The sequence below is a fragment of the Macaca nemestrina genome, chromosome 12 (assembly GCF_043159975.1).
Source record: "Macaca nemestrina isolate mMacNem1 chromosome 12, mMacNem.hap1, whole genome shotgun sequence".
Taxonomy (NCBI): Eukaryota; Metazoa; Chordata; class Mammalia; order Primates; family Cercopithecidae; genus Macaca; species Macaca nemestrina.
In genome coordinates this window covers 131,545,094-131,567,404 of record NC_092136.1, presented here as the reverse complement: position 1 = coordinate 131,567,404, position 22,311 = coordinate 131,545,094, and the positions used below count along the sequence as shown (strand labels likewise).

The window sequence follows — 22,311 nt, the reverse complement described above, 5'->3', positions numbered from 1 at the left end:
GTTAGCACACAGGTCCCCTCGGTGAAATCCAGGTTTTAGGATGATAAGAACACCATAAAACATGTCCAAACAAAACTGTGAGAACACAGGAGATGGTGGCAAGAGAGCTGAGGAACAGCACCAGGTCAGAAGGCCGGAAAGCCAGGAGCAATAGAGCTCTGTGGAGGCGGCTGAGGCTGGAGAAACAGGATACGACCCAGACAGGTGTCTGGGAACAGGGACCCACATCAGCGGCAGGACATGTGTGCATTCCCTGTCTAGAGGATTGCGTCCATAGAAAGAAGACAGAAAAAGACAAATGGATGTAAGCACCCGGAAGCCTTTAGGGCTGGTAGGTGATCACAACAATGAGGGGTGCCCTTCTGCTTCCCTGCACCTACTTGGCACCTTTGTCCAGATCAAATTAAGGGACACAAAAACACTTCTATAAAAGGTATCTGATTGGGAATATCTAATCTGGAATAACTAAAATAAGGAGATCATTTTTCCAGGTAATTATCAAAATTCAGACTATAACCCAAAACTCTTAAATCCTGAAATTTACTTCTTTCCACTAAGCTATTAAATCCCCAACGGAGCCAACACCAGGTTCATTGTGCAGACTCCCAATTAATCACAGTAGAAAGCACTGCTTGCCAAGTGAAAATCCTCTATTTTGAATTCTTAATCCCCCCACCAGCTGAGTTTACCACAAAGACATGAATATATAATTGAGACATAAAGAAAACATGCCACCAAATTAAACTGCCCTGATTTTGCATCAATAAATTCTTTCTCAAATAACATGAAATGAAGATCTCTCAAAAGCAAAGTGTGGTGCTCCAAAAACTCCAGGAGTGAATTCCTCTGCTGAGCCAAGCTCTAGCGGAAGCCAATTAGATTTCATACCAACGTTAGACATTTATTTACCACGGGCGACATTCAACAGGAATACGTCTCAACATATACTCCAAGTGGTGACACCTCAAAGTCTAAATTAGCCTGGAGACATCAGAAACAGGGAGTCTTCTCATTTGTATGTGGACTCTCAGGTAGGAGGCTGCTGAGGACCTGAGGGCTGGGGACTGCTTCCTGAAGCTGTCATGTATCCTCGGCAGCATCCTCACCCTCTCTGCCATGATCATCACCATGACAGCACAAAATCCAGTACCACACCCTCTATTTGCTAGGACACAAAGAAACGCACCTTAACTATACTATGGAAGAAGAATCATTATCACAAATTCAAATGTAAGACATACATTGTAGTGCTTTTGAAAATTGACTTGTTGGTAGAAAAGTCTTTTGCAATCTTTCCCCTTTGTGTCTTAACAATGCAAGGGGCATAGAACCAGTTGGGATTGGATATGTTCTTTCCTTCCAATATATCTCTTTTCTACCCAAGATTTATTGACCTAGGTGTTTGTCATATTCCTTTCCACTGACAATCTTTTGAGTATTTGTCCATTGTCAAAACAATGTAACATGCACTTCCTTGAGAAAGAGAAGTAGCATTCTAGCAGGACAACAAGAAAAAACAAGCCTATTGGAAACCTATCTGGTTTCACCTGAAACTGAGATGCAGCCTACCTTTCTAGCCATATAGTGAGTGATTTCATCCCAGGAACTCTGCCCTGTGACCACATTAGCGTCCTCACTTTTCCTCCAACACACCATACACATTCAGCCTTCCAAGATTTGGACACATGATTGCTCCTGTTTGGGATGCCAGATCCCCTAAAAAGAAATTCCACTGTCCATTCAAGACCCTCATGAAATATAACTTTGTAGTTTTGTCTAATCTTGCAGGTAAATTCAATTACTCTATTTCAGTGTAGTCATAGCATTTATATGCTCAAACATCCAAATCCCTGTTACCTTATAAGACAGATATTTGTTAGTATAGTGGTCTCCTCTGCCGGACAGGGCAGGAGCTCTGTATGAATCTTTGTGTCCCTAGGACCTGGCTTCAAAACGCTGTTAAATGGAATTCAACAGGGTCAGTAGAGTGTCTTCGATCTGACAACAGATGGATGGAAACCTTCCTCATTAACTACTCCCCATACCCTAAGAAGCTATGCACTTTAACTTTATTAAGAAGAGAGAAATGACCAGAATCTTTGGGTCTTTTGAGTGTCTAAGAATCTTCTCCTAACAGTCATGGCATCCAAGTCAGCTGCTCTTGATATTGCTGGATATACATTCTGTATGGGGGACCTTCTGAAATTAGGAATACAGTAATGAGGAAAATTTTAGATATATTATAGGATTAGCCAGATCTGTAGTGGTGGGTCATGAGACCATAAAGAGACCTCATCCAACCCTTAATTAAGAAGATTTTCTTCAAGTGCAGCTTGAATAAATCAGCACTCTGATATGGGAATGGGAGTCTAAGGGGATATATCTTGAAAAAGCTGATTATTCAGGATCTAGTGTTTGTCCTTTCCCCAAAATAAATGACATTTCTCACTTGGAAGCTGCAGAAAGAATCAAGATCCAGAAGGAATCAGAGCCATGTTTCTCAATCCTACGGTGTTAGAATCTGAGGCCGCTCAGAGGCAGCCCAGACTCCCTGGGGAAAAGCACCTAAGGGGTAAGAACTCAGGGGCTGCTTACAGACTTCCCCATGGGAGCCCGAACTGCTTACCTGGAGAGATGTTGCCTGACTTCTGTAAGTGCTTGCTGTAAAGCAATAGGGTCATCTAAACTTTCTGCTCCATTCTCTATGAACGGGTGTGAAAGGCTAGAACAGGGGACCCTATTTTTACTACTCTTCCGCAAAAGATGCCAGGTTTTCCAAACTCTGTAGGGAACATGAGGACCCCTTCCTAGCCATACCAAAAGGAAAAGAAAATGCCATTATTAAACGAATATGACTTTAACTCTGGCATTTTGCTGAGATTACTTTAGACTTTACATTTTGCCCTACTTGGCTTAGCAGACAGATAATGCTTCAGATGGGTTTACTGAAATGTGCTCTAGCCTTTCTGTCAATTTTTGTCCCTCTGTTGTCAGTAACTGCTTCAGGAAATTTTAAAACTCACCAGGTAGAACAGAGTTGCCTCATCTGCATGCTGTCTAGATAGGATACATCAATTTCAGGTAAAATGCCCTACTTCCTTGTCATTCTCCAGGGTGCTTTGAGGAGAGCTCCAATTTTGTAGTGGAATTTAATTTCCTGACTTTTTCAAAGTTCTATCAAATTTAGATACACAGTCTTATGACCAGACCAAATATACATTTTCATCTATTTCTTGAATGGGACTGGAAAAAGAGAGGTCATTTGAAAGCAGTTTGGGATGATAAGTATGCTCCACGATCCGTCACACAGGGCTACTGACATCTGGAGAACACAGATGTTCTCAGAAGGTGACTTCAGTCTATTTAGAATTGGATCATGATGTTTTCCTCTACCATGGCCTCAGCTTGAATGGCAAGTGTTGGTGCAAAGATCTGCAGAGCTCTCCGGGAGCCTTGTCCTACCAGAAGGGCATGGTGCCTTCTGGGTGACATGTCTGGAGACACAGAAAGCTTTGCTTTCAAAGGAAGGATTAGGTCACATTATTTCCTTTGATATTTAGTGTTTCAAATTTCCTTCAGTTCAGATTCAGAGTGCGGAGGGTTCTCTGGGGTGTATGTATCTAGAAATTAAAAGTTATTATTCCTGTTCTCCGAATCATCATAACGAGCTTTGCTTGACAAGGTCAACTAATTATTCAGGATTGGAAAGAAACAAGGTTGTATGTATCAGGTGGGTAAGAGAGAGAGTCAGAAACAGGGAGACAATCAAAGGTAAATGAGGGGCTGATGTGGCCATACATCCATTATTTGCAAGTCGCTGCCTGGGCTGGATATCTCCCTAGTCTAGTCCCCTCCTTTCTGGAATTACATTAACACACGAAGTGAACAGAATGTCCTGGCTTCTTTCCCTCATTCCTGCCCTATTCCATAGACATTTGTGTTTCCCTTCTTTACCTGAGCTTTGGAGCTGTTCAACTCCAAAGGCAGGTAATTAACTATCAAACAATAGCAGGGATTTTCAGATTAATTCTGCCCAGCAAGAAATAGGAAAACTCATTTTACCAAACAAAAGGGAGGGGCTGATTAGATACTCCAGTGACAAAAGAGAAACCTAGGTAGGGCCTGGAAAACCAATAAAGAGGCTAAAAGCTTTAAAAAATTTTTTATTACACTAATATCCCTGTTTTTATAAGCACTGTATTCTACTGTTCTCTGTCATGCAAATGTGTCTCTGAGTGAGAGTGAAGTCCCGCAGGTGCACCATCAAAACTGAGAAGTCCGTTTTCCATGCTTGGATAGGGAGGACCTTTCTTAACACTCTGCGCACAACCATGGCACACTTTTGCTCTACCACCATCCACAGATGGGGCCTTTGAGACGTCTTCTCAAGCTGTCCTTAATTAGGCAAACAATTCATTCCCACTGAGTGTTTTATCCACTCTGTGTTTTCCAAGATGTAGCCTTGTCCAAGGGAACAATGGAGACAGCAGTATGGCTTTTTCAGATGTACAGGGTGCTTGGTTTGGTAGCAGGAGTACGAGGGTGAGAGGAATAAAATATTCAGCTAGACTCCAGAGGGAATCACTTATTAATTACATTTATTAAGCAGAAAACCCTAAGATCAAAGAGATGGAAATCATTAGACCTAAATGTTAATAAATTTTAGATGAATCTCCCCAACTCTGGACAAAAAGATTATGTTCTGGACATGCAAATCCACTGGTGGTATTTCTTACATTTCACATTTGAAGGGAGTATTCAAGGCATCTCAAAGTCAAGAAGTCCAGGTATCTGAACTCATTCCCCTCTGCTGATGAATCAGTTTTGCCATGTGATCTTTAGACATGTCAGTATTCATCTCCCGAGCTCACAGGTAGAAATCTCAGGGTCCTGGTGGAGTCATCATCCCCATGCTCACACTTAACCAACCCTTGAACTCCGCCTACTCTCCTACAGGTACATCCTTGGACTCCAGACTCTTCTCTGTCTAAGCTAACCTAGGAACTCCATTACTCCACCTTTTTAAACAATTGAAGCTAACCTGGGAACTCCATTACTCCATCTTTTTCAACAATTCTCTCTTGTTTTTAAAGGAGCATCATCTTTTCAAAAATTTCCATCCTCTTTCAAAAATTTCACTCTCCTTTCTACAATATACCTAGCCCGTCAAGCCATGGAAAGCCATTCTAGTTTTAACACCTGCTGATCCATAATGGTAACCCTTTATAGCACCACCCAATAGAGCTTTTTACAATGGAAGTTCACATAAATGTTCTCTCTCTGCACTGTTCAACACAGGAGTGCAGTAGTTTGGGGGTTTGTTCCTGTAGATCTCATGTTGAAAGTTGATTCCAAAATTGGAGGTGGGGGCCTAATGGGAGATGTCTGGCCATGGGGATGGAGTATAAATAGATAAATGCAGGTTAGTGGGGCAAGTGAGTTATTGCTTTATAAGCTTCCTCGAAAGCTGGTGGTAAAAAGGAGCCTGGCACCGTCCCTGCTCTCTCTGGCTTTTTCTCTCACCATGCTATTTCTGCACATACTGGGTCCCCTTCACCACATGCCACGAATAGAAGCAGTCTGAGGCCCTCTCCAGATGCAAATGCTGGTGCCAAGCTTTTTGTACAGGCTGCACAATCATGAGCAAATAAACCTCTTGTGTGTGTGTGTGTGTGTGTGTGTGTGTGTGTGTGTGTGTGTGTGTGTGAATTACCAGCTTCAGGCATTCCTTTATAGTAAAGCAAAATGAACTAACACAAGGGAACAGCAGTCCTGCTTGACTATGTAAGCACTTCAGTGTGGCTAGTGTGACTGAAGAAGTAAATTTTAAATGTTATTTGGTTGTAGCTAATTTAAATTTAATTTTAAATAGCCACCCTGGCAAGTAGCTACTTAGGTCAGTTCTCTTGTCTCCCCCTTTCTGCTGCCTTCCCCTCCATCTCCCTCCCACACTGGTTCCAGGGTCACCCTCCTCCCCAAGGATGGGCTTTGCTCCTAGCTGGCCCCAGAGACTTGCGCCATGTGGCCGCCTTGGCATGACTGTCTGCAAGAACTAACCATATTGGATCAGGACCACAGGGGAAGAAAATCCAGTACAGAGAACTAGGGGGTAGATGGGATATTTGACAGTAAGAGGAAAGACATACCCCAGACCTGAAGCAGCTTGCGCAATGCTGTGAGATGCCATTACCTTCCCTCTGTGTGGGTTTATTTAGATATGAAGCTGACTTCATATACATAAATACACATACTCACAGGCAGAATATCAATTTAGTTCCTTTTTGTTGTTGCTGTTTTTATTTCTTTTTTTAAATGATCATAATACCATTTTGAAAACCTAATATGCCCAACTTTTATTCCAGAAGCATTGCGCTCAGGGCTGAATAGCAACTTCAAATCCAGATAGCCAGCTTCTGCCGGGGGAATTAGGGTTTATGTTCAGTATAATAAACGATCCAAAGATAAATATATTTCTTTCCTTTTCTTTCTTTTTTTTTTTTTTTTTTTTTTTGTAATCCAGGATGGTGGTGCATCCTCTTTCCAATACAGAAACACAAGAGTCTGGCTCTATTTAGTTTGTCTGATTGCTTTGAAGAGGGGGTCAGTTCGGCTCTGAAAAAACTATGGTCCTCTATTCATTAAAGTGTCGATAATACTCAGTCCAGGCATATCGACGGCGGATTAGCTTGGGCTGAGTCTGTGTACAAGACCAATGCCTTTTTTAACCCAGCTTGTTTCCAGATCAATACACCCATCAGCATTCGAAAATTAGCCCAAGATGAGATTCCAATATTTGAGGTGGTGTGTCATGCGAAGAGGGCACCCAGCCAAGTCACAGATGTAAACACCTAGCCGGGGATTAGACATTTTCCATTAGCCTGGACGTGAGTGAAGATTGATGTAGACTCCATCCTCTCACCCCCTCCCATCATCTCACCCCCACAAACACCCAGCCGTCTCTCTTGGAGCCCATATAAGATCGTCTGGCTCTAATTCTAGCCATTTGCTTGGATAAGCATTTATTAAATGTTCACTTTGTATAAGGCATTCTGGCAGGTGTTCAGGGCAGGGGTGTGGGGGTGTGCATGAGTGGGGGGACTGAACAAAGAAAATGACAAAAATATGATCCTGTTTTCAAGGAGGCATTAGCACTTTTCACAATTCCTTCCATTTTCCAGTTCCATAAGGCCCTGCTTCCTAAAGCAAATGTCTCTAATAGTTCCTAGTTCCCAGTCTCTCATTGTCAATGCTAGGCATTCTTTTCTCAACACTAAGTGTGCAGGGGTTGGGGCAGGACAGGAGAAGGGCTGAGCAATGGCTTCCAAGCACCACCTGGTAGAGTATGCAGATGGTGGCACTGGGGCATTCACCAGCCCTCCCCACAGAGTGGAGATTCTCGAGAATTTCTGGTCTCCCTATCCACAATAAAAAATGTATTTTATATTAAAAAATGTACACAAACTGTAACAAAAATCTCACATGGCAATACCTACTCCACTGTTTGTATTACACCCTGATACCTTCTATGCAATTCTATTTTCTTTAAAAATGCTGTTTGCATGCATCAGTTCAAAAAGTATTCATTTATAGAATCACTTTTTAAAGAGCCATTATAATTTCCTCTGGGTAAGAAAGAGTAAGCAAAATATAATAAAAACTCGGCAGGACCAAACTTGGGCCACAGTGTGAGGTATTCCCATGTCCCCTGGCATACGCTCTGCCCAGAGCCATGTCCAGTATCGCCTGGTTCTCGCGTGTCCTCCTCTCAGTCTTGCTCACCCTGCCTCACTCAACAGTGCTGATCACGACCCAAGTTCCGCCTTCCCCTACTGTCAAACAGCGGGCCTCCCCTTCCTTCTTCCAGCTCACTTCAGTTCTTCTTTCACAAGCCTCCTTCCTTCCTATTCTGTCTCTAACCAATCATCCCATAGCTCTTTACCCTTTTCTTGAACACACCGACAAGGGGACTGGAGGAAGGAGCCCCTAGGAGAGGAGTGTGTCGCCCTGGAGTTGCACGTCCCTGTGAAGGGGCCTCGGGATCAGCCTGGGAAAGGGCCCCAGCACTGGATCTGGCATGCCACTGCTCAGGGACTACACTGCTGACATCACAAAATAAGATATCCGGCCCACTGTAAAAGAGGCTAAAAAAATATAAAAATTACAAGAGTCCTAAAAAAGAAGAAAAGAAAAGAAAACTCAACAGCTGAAATAGCCCTTGTATGTGCCAGGTCCTCTTCTAAGTGTTTTCTATGTCAGTACATGTACCATTCAATCCTCACATTGACCCCCTTTACAGAAAGAGAAACTGAGACACAGTAATCACTTAAGGTCTCACAGCCAGAAAGTGGCCAAGTGTGATGCCAGCTCTTGCTCACTAACTAGGAATCCTTCAACCAGGTTAAGTGGTGTCTGAATGCCCCAGGACTGGTTCTGCCTGGGAATGGAGGTGAGCTCCATTCCCAGGGTCTGAGAGAGTAGAACCAACACACATATTCTCTCTCTTTCTCTCTCTCTCTCTCTCTCTCTCTCTCACACACACACACACACACACACACACACACACACACACATACAAGGCCTCATGAGCCAGGAGCCAGGGGAGGAGAAGAAGGCCAGGAGAGTTGGGATGGAATCAAATCAGGGAGAATCAGACACCAGTATTACAGGGGAGAAATGGCATCTAAAACCCCTGGCTGGGAGATGAGAGGAGGTGCAAGGGAGCCGGAAACAAGCAGGTATTTGTGAAGGACGCAGCTGAAGGCAGTGCCTAGTGCATCCTGGTTGGCTCTGCTTCCTTTCAAGGCTGAAGGGGGGCATAGCATACTTGTACTTTCAAAAGCGCATTAAAAGTCTGGTTTTAAACACAACACAATCTTGGAATTGCATGAAATTAAAAAAAAAAACCCACTAAAACTTAGGGGAGAAAAAAGTCAAGAAAAGCAATAATTAAAAGATAATTTCCTGAGAAAATATATTATTGGAACAAAAATTAAAAAAAAAAAACCATTCCTAGTTCAACTCAATGAAAATGACTGGAAAATTTTAGCTTCTAACTGCAAAATGACAACCGGAAATGTGCCCTGGACCCTAAATGCACAGAACAAGGAGAACTCATCTCTGCTGGGGATCAGAGAAAAAACTCTTACCTGAAGGCCCTCCAGGCTGGCCAGCCAGATCTCCCCGCCAAGCCCCGCCGACCTACCTTGCACAATGAGGTGGACCCTAGAGGTCTTTGGGTGGTTGTCTGTCTGCACCGAGCAGGTGTACGGGCCCTCGTCATACACATCCACGTTCTGGATCTCGATGCTGTACTGCGTTTGGGTGTTGCTCAGGAGGACCACGCGCGGATCCAGGCACCACTTGTCATTCCCAGCATAGAGGATGGTGCTGCGGTTCAGCCAGGCCACCCGGGTGACCCGGTTGTCAATAGTGCACCTGAAGGGAAGACCAGACAGGTACGTCAAGGGACTGAGAGATGACAGCAGCCATCACAGGTGGGTCCTCGTGGCAAGGCTAGAATATCTTGTCTTTCTCCCTTCCCCCAACACATACATTTCCTTTGATTTGTCAGGGGTGGACTTTTCTGGAACACAGCAAAGACCTTATGGGGTTATAGCCTCAGAATGCTGCTCAGTGCTTCTCAAACCACTTGAGCACAGAACCACTTCAAATACGATCTCAGTTATAGCCTAGAGGTATCTTGCATGCCCAGGATGGCTGAATACTTCGAATACTACCAGTTCTCCCTTTGCTCAAGGATTTGGGTGATGATAATCCTTCACATTTACGTCTAGGTGTTTAGGGTGCACTACAGCATTCAATACTTATGATAACCCTATGAAGAATATTTTATTGGAAAAAGCCTAGAAGAGCAGAGAAACTAAACTAAACTAGTTGTCCAAGTCACACAATAAATGTGTGTTAGACCAGAGACCCAGCTTTTAACGACTAAACATCATTCCTCTCATCTCAGAATAGCAAATTCCCACAGAAGGCTTCTGCAGTCAAAACTAAATACAGACCACCACTATCGCTATTCATCTTCATTATACCCAGGGGCAGAAATGTTCGGTTACTGCTAGACTAAAGCCACTTTCCAAAATCTCAAAACTGTCTGCACATATAAAAATAGATTTTCTTTCTTTTATTTTTGCATCTGGAGTCCTCAAATTGTGGAAGCTCCCTTCTCTTTTCTACACTTTTAAATTTCCCAGCAACTCTCGCCAAGTCCTCATCATGTCTTTCTGTCTGTATTCATTTCCCTCTCTTACTACAGCAAGTCTGTTCCATGGCCTTAGGCTAAATTTACAAACACAGTGTCCTGATCCTGACTATAATGCTGGAAATAACAATGCAGCATAGGGTGTATAATGATGCCTCAAATGTATACCTTATTTTGCAGTGTACAAAGCACTTTTACAGCTCAACGTCTCCTCTGATTTTTTGCAACAAATTTCTGAGGTTGACACTGTTACCCATTCTCTGCTTTAAAGATCATGACTCTAGGGTTCTGAATAGCTTGATGACTTGTCCAAGGAACGAGGCTAAAAGTATAGAAGTCAGACCTTTAGCCAAGTCCTCTAATTCCTGGTCCTGTGTGAGACTCATAAGGTGCAAAGGTAAATTTTTCATTGGGGATAGGTGATGGCTTCTATTGGATTCTCAAAATGGTTTGTGACCATAAAAACTCTAACAACTGCTATTGTACACACCTGCTTCTTCAGGAGACCCCTGTCCCCATGAGAAATCCTGTACTGTGCATCCTTTCTACTTTGCTTATGTAAATGTCTCAACATTATGGAAGGATCACTTAGGTGTAGATGGATAGTTTGCTGAGAGCTCTTGTGGGAAATACTGCCCAAAAAGAAACACCTTGGCATAGGTGCTCGACAAGGTTTTTGCAGCTTATTGCATTTTCTGGCAATGCAGATGAGATGCGGGCTCTCGCTGGCACCATTCTGATACAGCTTGGAAATGAGTGAAGGCCTACCTTGGAGAAGGTCAGGGACTATCTCTCAAAGTGCACATGGACTACTTATATTAGAATCACAGGAGAGGTTTATTAGAGATTCTTAGTCTCACCCTCATTCTACTGATTCAGAAAATCTGGGAATTTATAACAACATCTCAGTTGGGTCATACACACACTAATGTTTCAAAACCACTAATACGGAGCAGTGTGTCTAGGACAACTTATACCATTTGTGGGGCCCAGTGCAAAATAACACAGGGTATTTTGTTCAAGCATGAATAAGGATTTCAAGGTGGTGATAACAGATTTCTATGGAAATAAACAAAGTTGTGAAGCCAGCTCCGCATGTTTCTCAAGCTTTACTGTGCACATGAGGCCCCCTGGGGATTTTGCTGAAGTGCAGATGCTGATCCAGCAGGTCTGAGGTAAGGTCTGGGAATCTGCACTTTTAGTAAGCTCCCAGGTGACGCCAGTGCTGATGGCCCCTGGTCATTCCTTAAGTCACATCTAGAAGTTCATATCTAGACATGAGCTTTATGCACATTAGGGTTTGAGAAGCACTGAGCTAGCACCACACGACACAAAAGTGTGGCTAGCAAACCAGCAATATCGGCATCATTTGGGTGGGAGCTCGTCCGAAATGCAGAATCTCAGGCCTCCTCTCAGAGATAACAAATTTGAATCTGCATTTTAATAAGATGTCCAGGTAACTTGAATGCACATGAAGTTTGAACTGGTCAAGGGTATGCTCCAAGCCTTTCTTGTGGCTTTGATGAGAATATCCAGCATGGACTCTGAGGGTGAACAAGAAGGAGAAAAGTGCAGTCAATGGAGGGTGCACCTGATGTTGTACCTTCCTTCCCTTATGCTCCTTGCAGACCCCATGACTATCATCTGGTACTGCCTTGTCTGAAACATGAATTTGGAACGGCATAGGTTTGAAATCTCTCAAGAACAAAAACACACTTTGCAGCTTGCTTTGCTAGTAATGTATCTAGGATAGCTTATATTAATAATCTGAAGGGTGACCACTGCTCTGACCTTCACTTGGGTCCAAGCACGAAACTGGATGAATTCACATTCACGGTCAATGTTAATTGACTACATGAGCCCATTATACGCACTATTTTATCATCTCACAAACTTGGTTGGGTTCACTTATTGCCAGTTTACAGACAAAATTAGCTGAGGCTAAGAAACATTAGCCATATTGACTGAAACCATGCTGATATTAAACTGCAGAACCAGGATTCATGCCAGTTTTTGTTTTGTTTTGTTTTCCAAATTTAGTGTTCTTATAGGGCCTCCCAAAAGAACACCCGAATCAGTTCTTCTCAAATTCACCGTGCATCAGTATCGCCTGAAAGATCTGATTAAAAAGAGATTCCTGGGACCTTACTCCATGGGTTTCTGATTCAGTAGGCCCAGGCAGGGCCTGGGAGGCTGCATTTCTGACAAAATTCCAAGTGCTGCTGACGCTGGTCCGAAGAGCTCGCTGAGAACCTGTAACTTAGATGTGTGTGTCCTGGCAAAATGCGAGTTGCAGAGTGAACAGGCACTAGGAAAGCACCCTGGTATGAAACAGTTTTCCAACACTGTACAGGATAGAACTTTCCCGTATGTTCTGGGGAACCAGAAGCAAAGTCCTTTTTTTTCCTCCCCAGGAGCTGAAATCTGACAAGTACCAGGTGAGTGGAAACAGTGCAGGAAACGCTGACTGACAAACACTAAACCGCTTGAATAATTATTTTCGATGCCCACAACGGGGATCTCACAACCTCCCAATGAATACAAGAGGACTGTCCTGGGCTTCCTTGTGAGCCTCTAATTATTGAAAATGGACAGAAATGGAAGGCGTCCCCCAACACTGCACCGCACTACAGGGGCGGAGAGGTTCGTCTGCAGATGCACCACCGCTCAGAACGCAGCCAATTTCCAGCATGGTTTTGCGGCCACTGTGATAGACTACTCTGAGAAGTTGGCACAGTTCCAGCTGCGGTTCTGAGCACATCCAAGGTCATGTTTAGATGTCCAAACTGTCACTGCTGGGTATCAGTCTTGCTGAATCCCCACGGAACGAATGCCGGCTTCTGCAGAGATGGATCACAAAGGTACCTCGGCGGCCAACTCTGTCGCCATCTCACACCTGCCCCCATCTATCTGTCTCATTTATCCAGTCTCCTCAACAATGCAGAGGACACATTGCTCCTAGGTTAAAAAAAGAAAAGTGAAAATGAGCCTAATTGCTCTCTCAGCCACAGAGAAGGCGCTGGAGGTGGGAAATTCAGACAACAAGTTCTCTCTCTTCAGAGACAGCCCTCGACATAGTCCTTCTACAAAACTGCTCCTGAAACATGCTACAATATCTCACCTCTCTCAGGATGGTGGTTAACTTTGGTGATTAAGTCAGAGTGAGTAAGGTTTCAAAGTCCACTGTCCCTGACTCATCCAGGTGAGCTGAGCTGGAGATGGCCGCTCATCAGATATTGAGGAATAGTCACAAGTCAATGCAATGTAGGCCAACAAGAGGTGGGAGATGGGTGATCAAAAGGGTGGGATGTTCTCAGACCAGACCTGCAAAGCCTCTCCCCTTTTGTCCACAGCCTCCAGATATACCGCCCTCCCACTGCTGGCATCCTCTCTGCCCATCCTGTCACGTATACGAAGAATAGAGGAACAAGCTTTGTGCCCCTGGGGATTCTGGACTGGGCCCTGCAACTCCAGCTCCCTTCTGTCCTCCAGCTTCAATGTTGCCCTCCAGTTGCCCCACCCTGCAGCCGTCTGGCAGTGGTCATTAGCCTTCTGTGTCTCTGTGAATGGTTTTCCCATCAGCACCCCTCCTGCGGCCCTCCCCTCCTGGGTGTGGCCCCCGTGGACAGCCCATGGCCTCGCATACTCAGCATCCTGGAAGAATCCAGACAAAGAGAAATAAAGGCTGGAAAGGGCATTTGTTTTCCATTTCAGTGCTAAGCCTCTGTCCCCTTCTTAGTCTGTGTGTGTCTGTCTACACCATGTTCCTTTTTGGATAAGTGTCTTTTTCTAGAGAATAGGCCTGTACTATTTGAGCAGGGATTACTGAGAGTGCCTCACCTGTGTCAATATTCAGGATGTATTTGGCCAAAAGAGGATCCAGCCACATGTGCACATGCTCACCCGTGCATGGAACTCAGAGTATGGAGAAAGAACTCTGCCATACCTGTAATTTTCTGCAGCTGCACCTATTGTTCCAATGCTCTAAAAATGCAGCTCTCTGTGTCCTGAATGTCTTTCTGAGGAATAGTTGTTTTATTACATATGCTGCATTTCTACATAGAGGAAAAGCAAAAATAAATGATTAAGCAAGCCCAAGATGTGCACTGCAGAAATAGAACCATAAAAGTATGGACTCAGGTCCTGAAGCTACTTTTGGATTTAGGATGAGAGAAGAGACAGAGAGAGATGGGGGTGGGGAAGACAGAGAGAGAGAGACAGAGAGAGACAGAGAGAGACAGAGAGAGAGAGAGAGAGAGAACCTGGAAATTGTAAGAAAAAAAAAGCGAGAGTGTCTGCTTGGAAACTTCTAAAGATGAGCAAAGAGAGTGTTGAAATAAGGAGAAAGATTATTGAAGAAAGAGAGAAAAATCCAGGCTTGGCCTTTCTTAAACACACCTGCCTGAAGATCTGAGGGCAATAATGGATCCAGACAGTGTGCGGTCCAACCGTTCCTTCTATCAAATGGCCCTTTAACTGCGTCTGAAAGGCAGCACATCTCAAGCAATGCTTGAAAACACAGCAAAATAAGTGCTTCCGCCCTTCGCAGCACCTGGTCACAATTGCCTCTTATCTCACAGAAACGCTCCAGCTGCCCCTAAGTTTGGTTCCTCTGAGCATTCTGCGTGTGCCCCGCCCCTCCCCTCAAGCATAACAGGGGAACATCACGACGCAAATGGCTCAGCAATACCCACACATGCTGCCACGGGGTTGGCGTGTGCATCTTCCACATCTGCTCTTGCGAGAAAGTGTTCTCTGGGGGAAACCAAGAAATTAACAAAACAGGATACTTCACCATGAATGCACTGAACATTCGGATATCAGCACCTTACTCCTTTATTGTAAGAGAAAGTTTCACTAGTGAGGCTGCTAATTTTGACCCTACTGAATTTCTTTTAGACTGTAAACTTGTGTGCAAGTTTACAAAATTGATTTGGGTCATAGGGAGACAAAAATACTAGACTTAGACTCATATTGCACACTGTTCTTACATCTCCCAATGATTACCATTTTTGCATTACACAAGAAAACGGAGGTATGCCATGGAATCTTTCCTAGCTATGAAAATAAGAGGACTAATCATGCCTAGGAAGAAGCAGACAGCACACTTACGACACAGGTGAAAGGATTAGGGGGAGGAAAAATGAAACAAAACCAAAAGCAGTGGCACACACTGCACTATGAGTCCCACACCACTAGTAGGTAGTTGTAGTCAGAGAGAGGCTCAGGGAGAGCGAAGAGAATAGGGTCTGAATTCTGACTGTTACATGGAACGTCCCAGCTCTGTTTCTGACGCCCCTCAGGCCTCAGAGAGCTTATCTCACTCCACTGGGTTTCATCTAAATCACCTGCAGTAGAAATAACCTCTCTTCTTGCACGGGGTTAATGAGAAGATTAAATGGAAACATGCGTGTAAATACATTCTTTTGTTTATTGTAAAAATTCATCAGACAAATCTATTGTGCTATTATATGTTCTGCTCTCTCATCTTCGGGATGTAACATTGCTGACTTGATTGATTTTAAGTTCTTGAAAAGCAAGGATCATGTCTTATTTTCACTTGTGTCTCTACAGAACATTGTGCAGAGAACAAAGTAAGCACACAATAAATATCTGTCCACTGATTAATTATTTGATTAAAATCTCCCATCTTTCACAAACTCCCGAGAGATAAAAGACCATGAGGCCTGCATCCAATAAAGGCCCAGGTTGTGAGTATAATTACTCTGCATGTCCCCGCCAACCTGCACCCACAAATGCAAATGCACACATCTCCCCCAGTGCCTGGTCATTACGTGTGATAACGTGCAAGGAGGCAGTCCCCCTCCACTTCTGTAATGTCTCAGGGATAAATCAAGAAGCCTTTGCTCTGTGGACCTCCAGAAAGATTCTCCATAAGCACATCTACCATCTGTCCTTCCCGTCCCTGTCAAATACAGTAGCATCCTCTCAAAACAAACTCTGTTGAGTTTAGTGGGCCACGACTTTTCCGAAATGAATGGCACAACACTTTGATTTGTACCCAAGACAAAGGCCCCATACTAATTTAAATGCTGAAACAAGAATGGGCTTGCTCAATAGGTCATGTCTTATTTGTAAGTCATAACTTCCACAAGCCATTTTTTGATTCAATAACTGTTACACACATGTAGTCAAGAACTCTAAATTCTACACTCTAGCAAAAGGTAATCTGGGCAATGTGGGGCATCTTCATCATCTCATGGAACCACAAACAACAGAGCCTTTTGCCCCTAGGTGACCAAAGTTAGGTAACCTGGAAGTTTTTCTTTCCTTTTCTTTCCCTAGCATATTCAAAATAGTCCAAACACACATGAGCGTCTCTGGAATCCTGTCATGGAGACCAACCTTTCATAAAGGAAAGAGCCCAGAAGTGCCAAGAGAAAGTTCAGTGGGAATTCACGCTGAACTCCATCTGCCATTGGAGCTTGGGCTTCAGTCAGTGATCCCTACAAAGTTCCACCTCACTTTCTGTGATGATTAATTCTCTGTGTCAATTTGACTGAACTATGGGATGCCGGACAGCTGGTAGCACGTTATTTCTGGGTGTGTCTGTGAGGGTGTTTCTAGAAGAGATGATCAGCAGACTTCGTAAAGAAGAGCTACCCTCCCCAGTGTGGGTGGGCACCATCTAATCCACTGAGGGTCTGCATAGAACGAAAGAGTGGAGGAAGGGCATGTCACTCTTCCAGCTTGAGCTGGGACATTCCTCTCCTGTCCTTGGACATTGGCTCCCTTGTCTCAGGCCTTTGGACTGGGACTGAAACTTACACTACAGACATGAGCCAATTCTTATAAGTCTCTCGACAGATTAGAATAGATGATAGATAGATAGATAGATAGATAGATAGATAGATAGATAGATAAATAGACAGACAGACAGACAGACAGACAGACAGATAGACAGATCCTCTTGAAAAGGAAAACCCAGGCTAATACACGCTCCCACCCCACACGGTTTCAAACATGACATTCAGTAGGTTCATCAGAACACTTTTCACTGTTTCCTGTATATTCTGTTCACATTGGGAATTCTGTGACTTCCTGCTTTATTTGGAATGCCCTTCCTTATTGTTTGTTAGGCAAATTCCTACGCCACACCAAGGTCAAGTTTAAATATTAATTCATATATCGACAAGCTTTTCTCTGCAAAATTTTGCTGTTCCCCATGAGTGTTTTCCAGACATACTTTATCTTGGTGTGTACTGGAAGCATTATGTCCATGCTTTATCTTTTTGTCACATGTGGAGCTCTGGGAAGTCAGGAAGTAGATACAATTTTTTTTTCTCTACTCCAAGAACCCTCACACATGACTTTTGGTTGCTTTCAGGGCAATCTGGATCTTGGTGAGTGTTAAGGTGGCTGCCGAGGTTGGAAAGAGCTTGGTTAACAGCAAGGAGGAGTAAGGTACGGCATGTCCAGCACTAGGAGGAGCATGAGCAAAGCACAAAGGAGCTGGGAAAATACTGGCAAGTTTGTGGAAGGATGAAAATGGGGAGCATATGGAATAGAAGGCACGGGTAGAAGAGAAAAGTTAGCAGGGACGAAGCCAGCAAGCTAGCACGCTGCTCTCTGTGTGGCCGCACATCCACCACCCAGTGCAGGCTGACCAGCACGGATCATGTGGACAGGCTCCCTGCCCTCTGGCCTCCTGTTGTTCTGCCACTGGAAAGAAGTGGCAGGAGATGGGGTTGGGGAGGAAGGAGGGTCTATCCACTGGCTGTCTATATCCCTCCATCAAAGATCACCGCCCCTGGCTAGTGACCCTCTCCACACAGCCCTCTCTCTGGTGGGAGCCATGACCTCGTCCCCTTATCCCTTCAGGCCTGAAAGTGTTAACAGTGCCTTCCTGTTCATAGTCCCAGGGTCCTGACTGTCCCTTACGGTTTTCCTACACCTTGGCTACACCTTCGTAAATATCCACTGTATTACACTCTGCTCAAATTATGCAATTTGAGGATGCCATGTTTTCCCTGTTGGACCCCTGACTATTACAGGTACGTTGTGCAACATGCCCTCTTGTAAAAGAGTTTGCACTTTATTCTGAAGACAAAGAGCAGACAGGGAACCAAAGCGAAGAACTCTGCAAAGTCCAGCTCGAGGAATCATGGATGATTATAAATGGTAGCACACTGGAGCTTGTCTCTTTCTTCTCCGGGGGACAGCCCTCCTTGGCAGGGAAGGAGCTGGGAAGAAGAAACAGGATTCCCTGAAACAAATCCATCTGCAGGCTCTCCTCCATCTCTGCTTCATCTCCAGTCCTGCCCTCACTGGCTAGTGTGTGTCACCCCATACTATGGCACTCACTGGATGAAGAAATGGGGCTCCATTCAGTCCCTGGACAAGTTAGGCCAGCCTGGCAGTTGTCCAAATCAGACACTTTTTTTTTTGCAACTACACTGATTAAACTGATTGTTACACTGATTGTTGTCCAAACCAGACACTTTTTGAAATTATACTGATTAAACCAGGATGTATTCAGGCAAACTGGGAAGAACCATATAGATTAGCCACATGGAATCACACTAGAAAAGGGGCTGGAAATACCTTGTTCCTCCCATGCCTAAGGCCTGGTGCGAGTACGAAGGATGCACTGGCCTCTGGGGAAGTCAGCGTGTGCGTCACTCCTGGCTTCACCTCTGGGGCTAGTTCCACCTCCAATTCTTTGTCAAGACACACTTTAACCATCAAACCCCAGAACCCGACCTAGATCCTGCCTCTAGCACACTCCTATCACCCTAAAGTACCATCTGTACTTAGAACTTGAACATGACTTGAAAGGGGAAAAAAAATCACGGCTTAGGAGACCAAAACCATACCTCAGACCACATGCAGCTGCCATTTCCTTTCCAGTTAGTGTGTGTGAAGTCTGGCACCCATGTGTGTGAACTGGGCAGCATGCAGGCTGCCTGTCCACCTGGTCTTTGCCCCAGGGACTGTGTATGCATATGAGGTACATATGTGGCCATGTGTGGTGGGAGGGAGCAGCTGGAAAGAAGGAATCTGGTTCGCAACCAAAGAAGAGATCCAGAGAGTCTCTGCTACATCCAAACCCCACAGTTCACAGGAAGAAACGTCAAATACAGCTAGAACTCCAGAGGGACAAAGAGGACATCTGGGTTCCAGGTGGGCCTGGTCTGTTCTCTCACTAAGTGATTTTGGCTACACATCCTCTCACCTTTGGTGGTAACGCGGTGCCCACATGACTGCCTGGGGCCTAGGTGAGAGCAAGGCACAGTAGGTGAGTGGACTGGCATCCTCCAAGGAGAGAGGCTACTGGCTTCTGAGCTCCGTTTCTACCATCTACGGAGGTGAGACACAGTCGGGACAGGAGAGCAGGACCACATGCAGATGCACACTCCAGGGGCTGGAGGCCCCTCCTCTGTCCCTGTCCTGTAGAGCCCACAGAAGCCTCTCCTCTCTCTAGTGGCCTGTGAGGAGGCTGACAGGAAGGGGTCCCCAGAGTCCGGAAGGACAACACTCACTAAAACAAGAAAATGTGAGCAATTAAGTGCAGAAAAGGTAACTGGACCTCTCCAGATAGAGCCCAGGTGACGTGGCACCTTGGGGAGCAGGATGCATCCCCCAGAAGGATGAAAGCTCCCAGTGGGAGGACACTACCTTTGCTGGGCCTGTTGTCATTCCAGAGCCCTCCCTCCCCTCGATGGGGGCCTCACCATTTGCATAGTCACCTCACTGTCTCTCTCTCCCTGTGGAGGACAAAGCAGGAAGTCAGCCTTCAGCCCAGGCCCCTCAGCCCCTTCCGTCATTTCTGTGTGCTCCTGGGTTCTGGGTGCTTCCGCTTCTGACAGCCCAGCCTGAGACTCTGTTTGCACCCCCATCTCCACAGACAGCCACAAGTGCCTGGGGTTTGCGTCCCCCAGGGCGGCCCCTAGCAGTAGCCTGGGGGGGAGTTACAAAAGGGCTGGTCACCCTGGTGGGTCTCTGCCTAAAAACGAGCCTCCACTTGACTTCTTGCCCTGTCCTGCCTGTTTTCCCCCACACCTTCCACCTTTTCTCCTAGGCCCACTTCCCTAATAAGTCATGACCACACAAATCCTTATCCCAGAGTCTGCCTCTAGAGAATGGGAACAAAGGCAATCTTATGTGTAAATCTCACAAATGCTTTGTGATCAGAAGGAACTCTTCCGGAGAGGGAGTGTGAGATATTTGGGAGGCTGCAAGGAAAGGAAGGTGCTAGAAAGATGGAGGGTGGTCTGCAGTCAGGCACTGGGAGCAGGCAACAGCAGGTGAGCCCTGCCCCTGGGAGAGAGGACACGAGGCAGGGTAGATCCTGCAGCCAGAAGCCGGGAGTGGGGGTCCTTCTGGCCCTGGCCTAAGAGACCCTGGAGGGCCAAGAAAATTTCTGTCTCCTGGGACACTGACACAGAGGTGAGGGGACACAATGCAGCCAGGCTTAGGTACTAACAAGGGACATTCTGTGGGAGGTGGGGGAGGTTTTGGGGAGTTCAGTGGGTGGCAGGGGCATGTGGACAGCAAACAAATAAAGGATATAATAACATAATAAAAATACAACCACTGTGGAAAACAGTGTGGAGATTCTTTAAAGAACTAAAAGTAGATCTACCATTCGATCCAGCAATCCCACTCCTGGGTATCTACCTGGAGGAAAACAAGTCATTATATAATATGAAAAAGATACTTGCACACACATGTTTATAGCAGCACGATTTGTAATTGCAAAAATATGGAACCAGCCCAAAAGCTTGTCAACCAATGAATAAAGAAAATGTGATATACGCATATATACACACCATGGAATACTACTCAGCCATAAAAAGGAACAAAATAATGGCATTCGCAGCAACCTGGATGGAACTGGAGACTATTATTCTAAGTGAAGTAACTCGGGAATGAAAAACCAAACATTGTATGTTCTCCAACTCATATATGGGAGCTAAGCTATGAGGACTCAAAGGCATAAGAATGATACATTGGATTTTGGGGCCTCAGGGAAAAAGGTCAGGGGTGGCAAGGGATAAAAGACTACACCTTGGGTACACTGTACACTGCTCGAGTGAAGGGTGTACCAAAATCCAAGAAATCACCACTGAAGAACTTATTCATGTAACCAAATGCCACCTGTTCCCCACTAACTTATTGAAATAAAAAAAAAAAAATTAAAGGCAACAAACCAAACAGAAGATAAGCTGAATAAATGGAAAAGAGGTGAGAAGGTATTCTCCCCAGGAAGAAAAGGCATCTAAAGATATGGGTGTGGGACAGGCACGGTGGCTCATGCCTGTAATCGCAACGTTTTGAGAGGCTAGGATGGGAGGATGGCTTGAGCCTAGGAGTTCATGACCAGCCAGGGCAACATGGTGAGACCCTGTTTACAAAAAAAGAAAAAAAAAATAGCTGGGCATGGTGGCCTGTGCCTATAGTCCCACCTACAGAGTGAGACTGTTTAAAATTAATTAATTAATTAATTAATTAAACAAACAAAGAATAAAGATTTGGGTGTGGCTCTGGGGCAGATTTTTAAAGGTTTGGTCTGATGGTAGCAGAGAGAGAACACCGAGGAAGAAAGACTAGAGACGGCTGTAGCTGCCCTCAAATGCCTGGCTGGAGAGTACGCTCCCAACAGCAGCAAAGCGGATGAGCAGAGCCTAATGGCAGGAGAAAAATCATCTTTGGAAGCAAGAAAGAAGCAAGCCAGGGTGAAGAGATAATGGGGGCAGGGAAGTCCATCACTGCCAGAAACAGAAGCATGGAAATGTCCCCTTCCTGGGAGTTGCCCTTCCCAAATACGTTAGGCCTCATTCTCACCATCAGACATCTAAACCCGTACGCTCTTAAGGTGCTGGAATCCACCTAAACAGGGCTGGCAGGGAGGGCTGTGTGTCAGGGGTCTTGGTGGCCCATTCTTGAGGCCCCCTGGGTAACCATTCAACTCACAGTCATCCCTCGGCCTGTGCTTCTAACTTACGCCTTAAAATTCCCTTCAGGTGATTATCTCTAAAGATGTGGATGAACTGAGGTGCATTAGAATAGGACTATATGCCCATTTATTTGACAAATGTTCATTGAGCACCTACTATGTGCCATGC

The 22,311-nt window shown here is 45.0% G+C and overlaps 1 protein-coding gene across 13 annotated transcripts in view; it reads right to left on the bottom strand.

Annotated features, from left to right (window-relative positions):
- LOC105476177 (neurotrimin) overlaps positions 1-22,311 on the bottom strand; it is a 1,408,523-nt gene that overhangs the window by 185,291 nt on the left and 1,200,921 nt on the right. For all 13 annotated transcript variants that reach the window (XR_011611280.1, XM_011731850.3, XM_011731851.2 and 10 more), the window contains one exon: positions 9,203-9,435. Coding sequence is in view for 12 of the 13 variants with exons in the window: in XM_011731850.3 (XP_011730152.1) it covers positions 9,203-9,435 (233 nt within the window). In the remaining variant the exon portion in view is untranslated. The remainder of the gene's footprint in view (positions 1-9,202; positions 9,436-22,311) is intronic.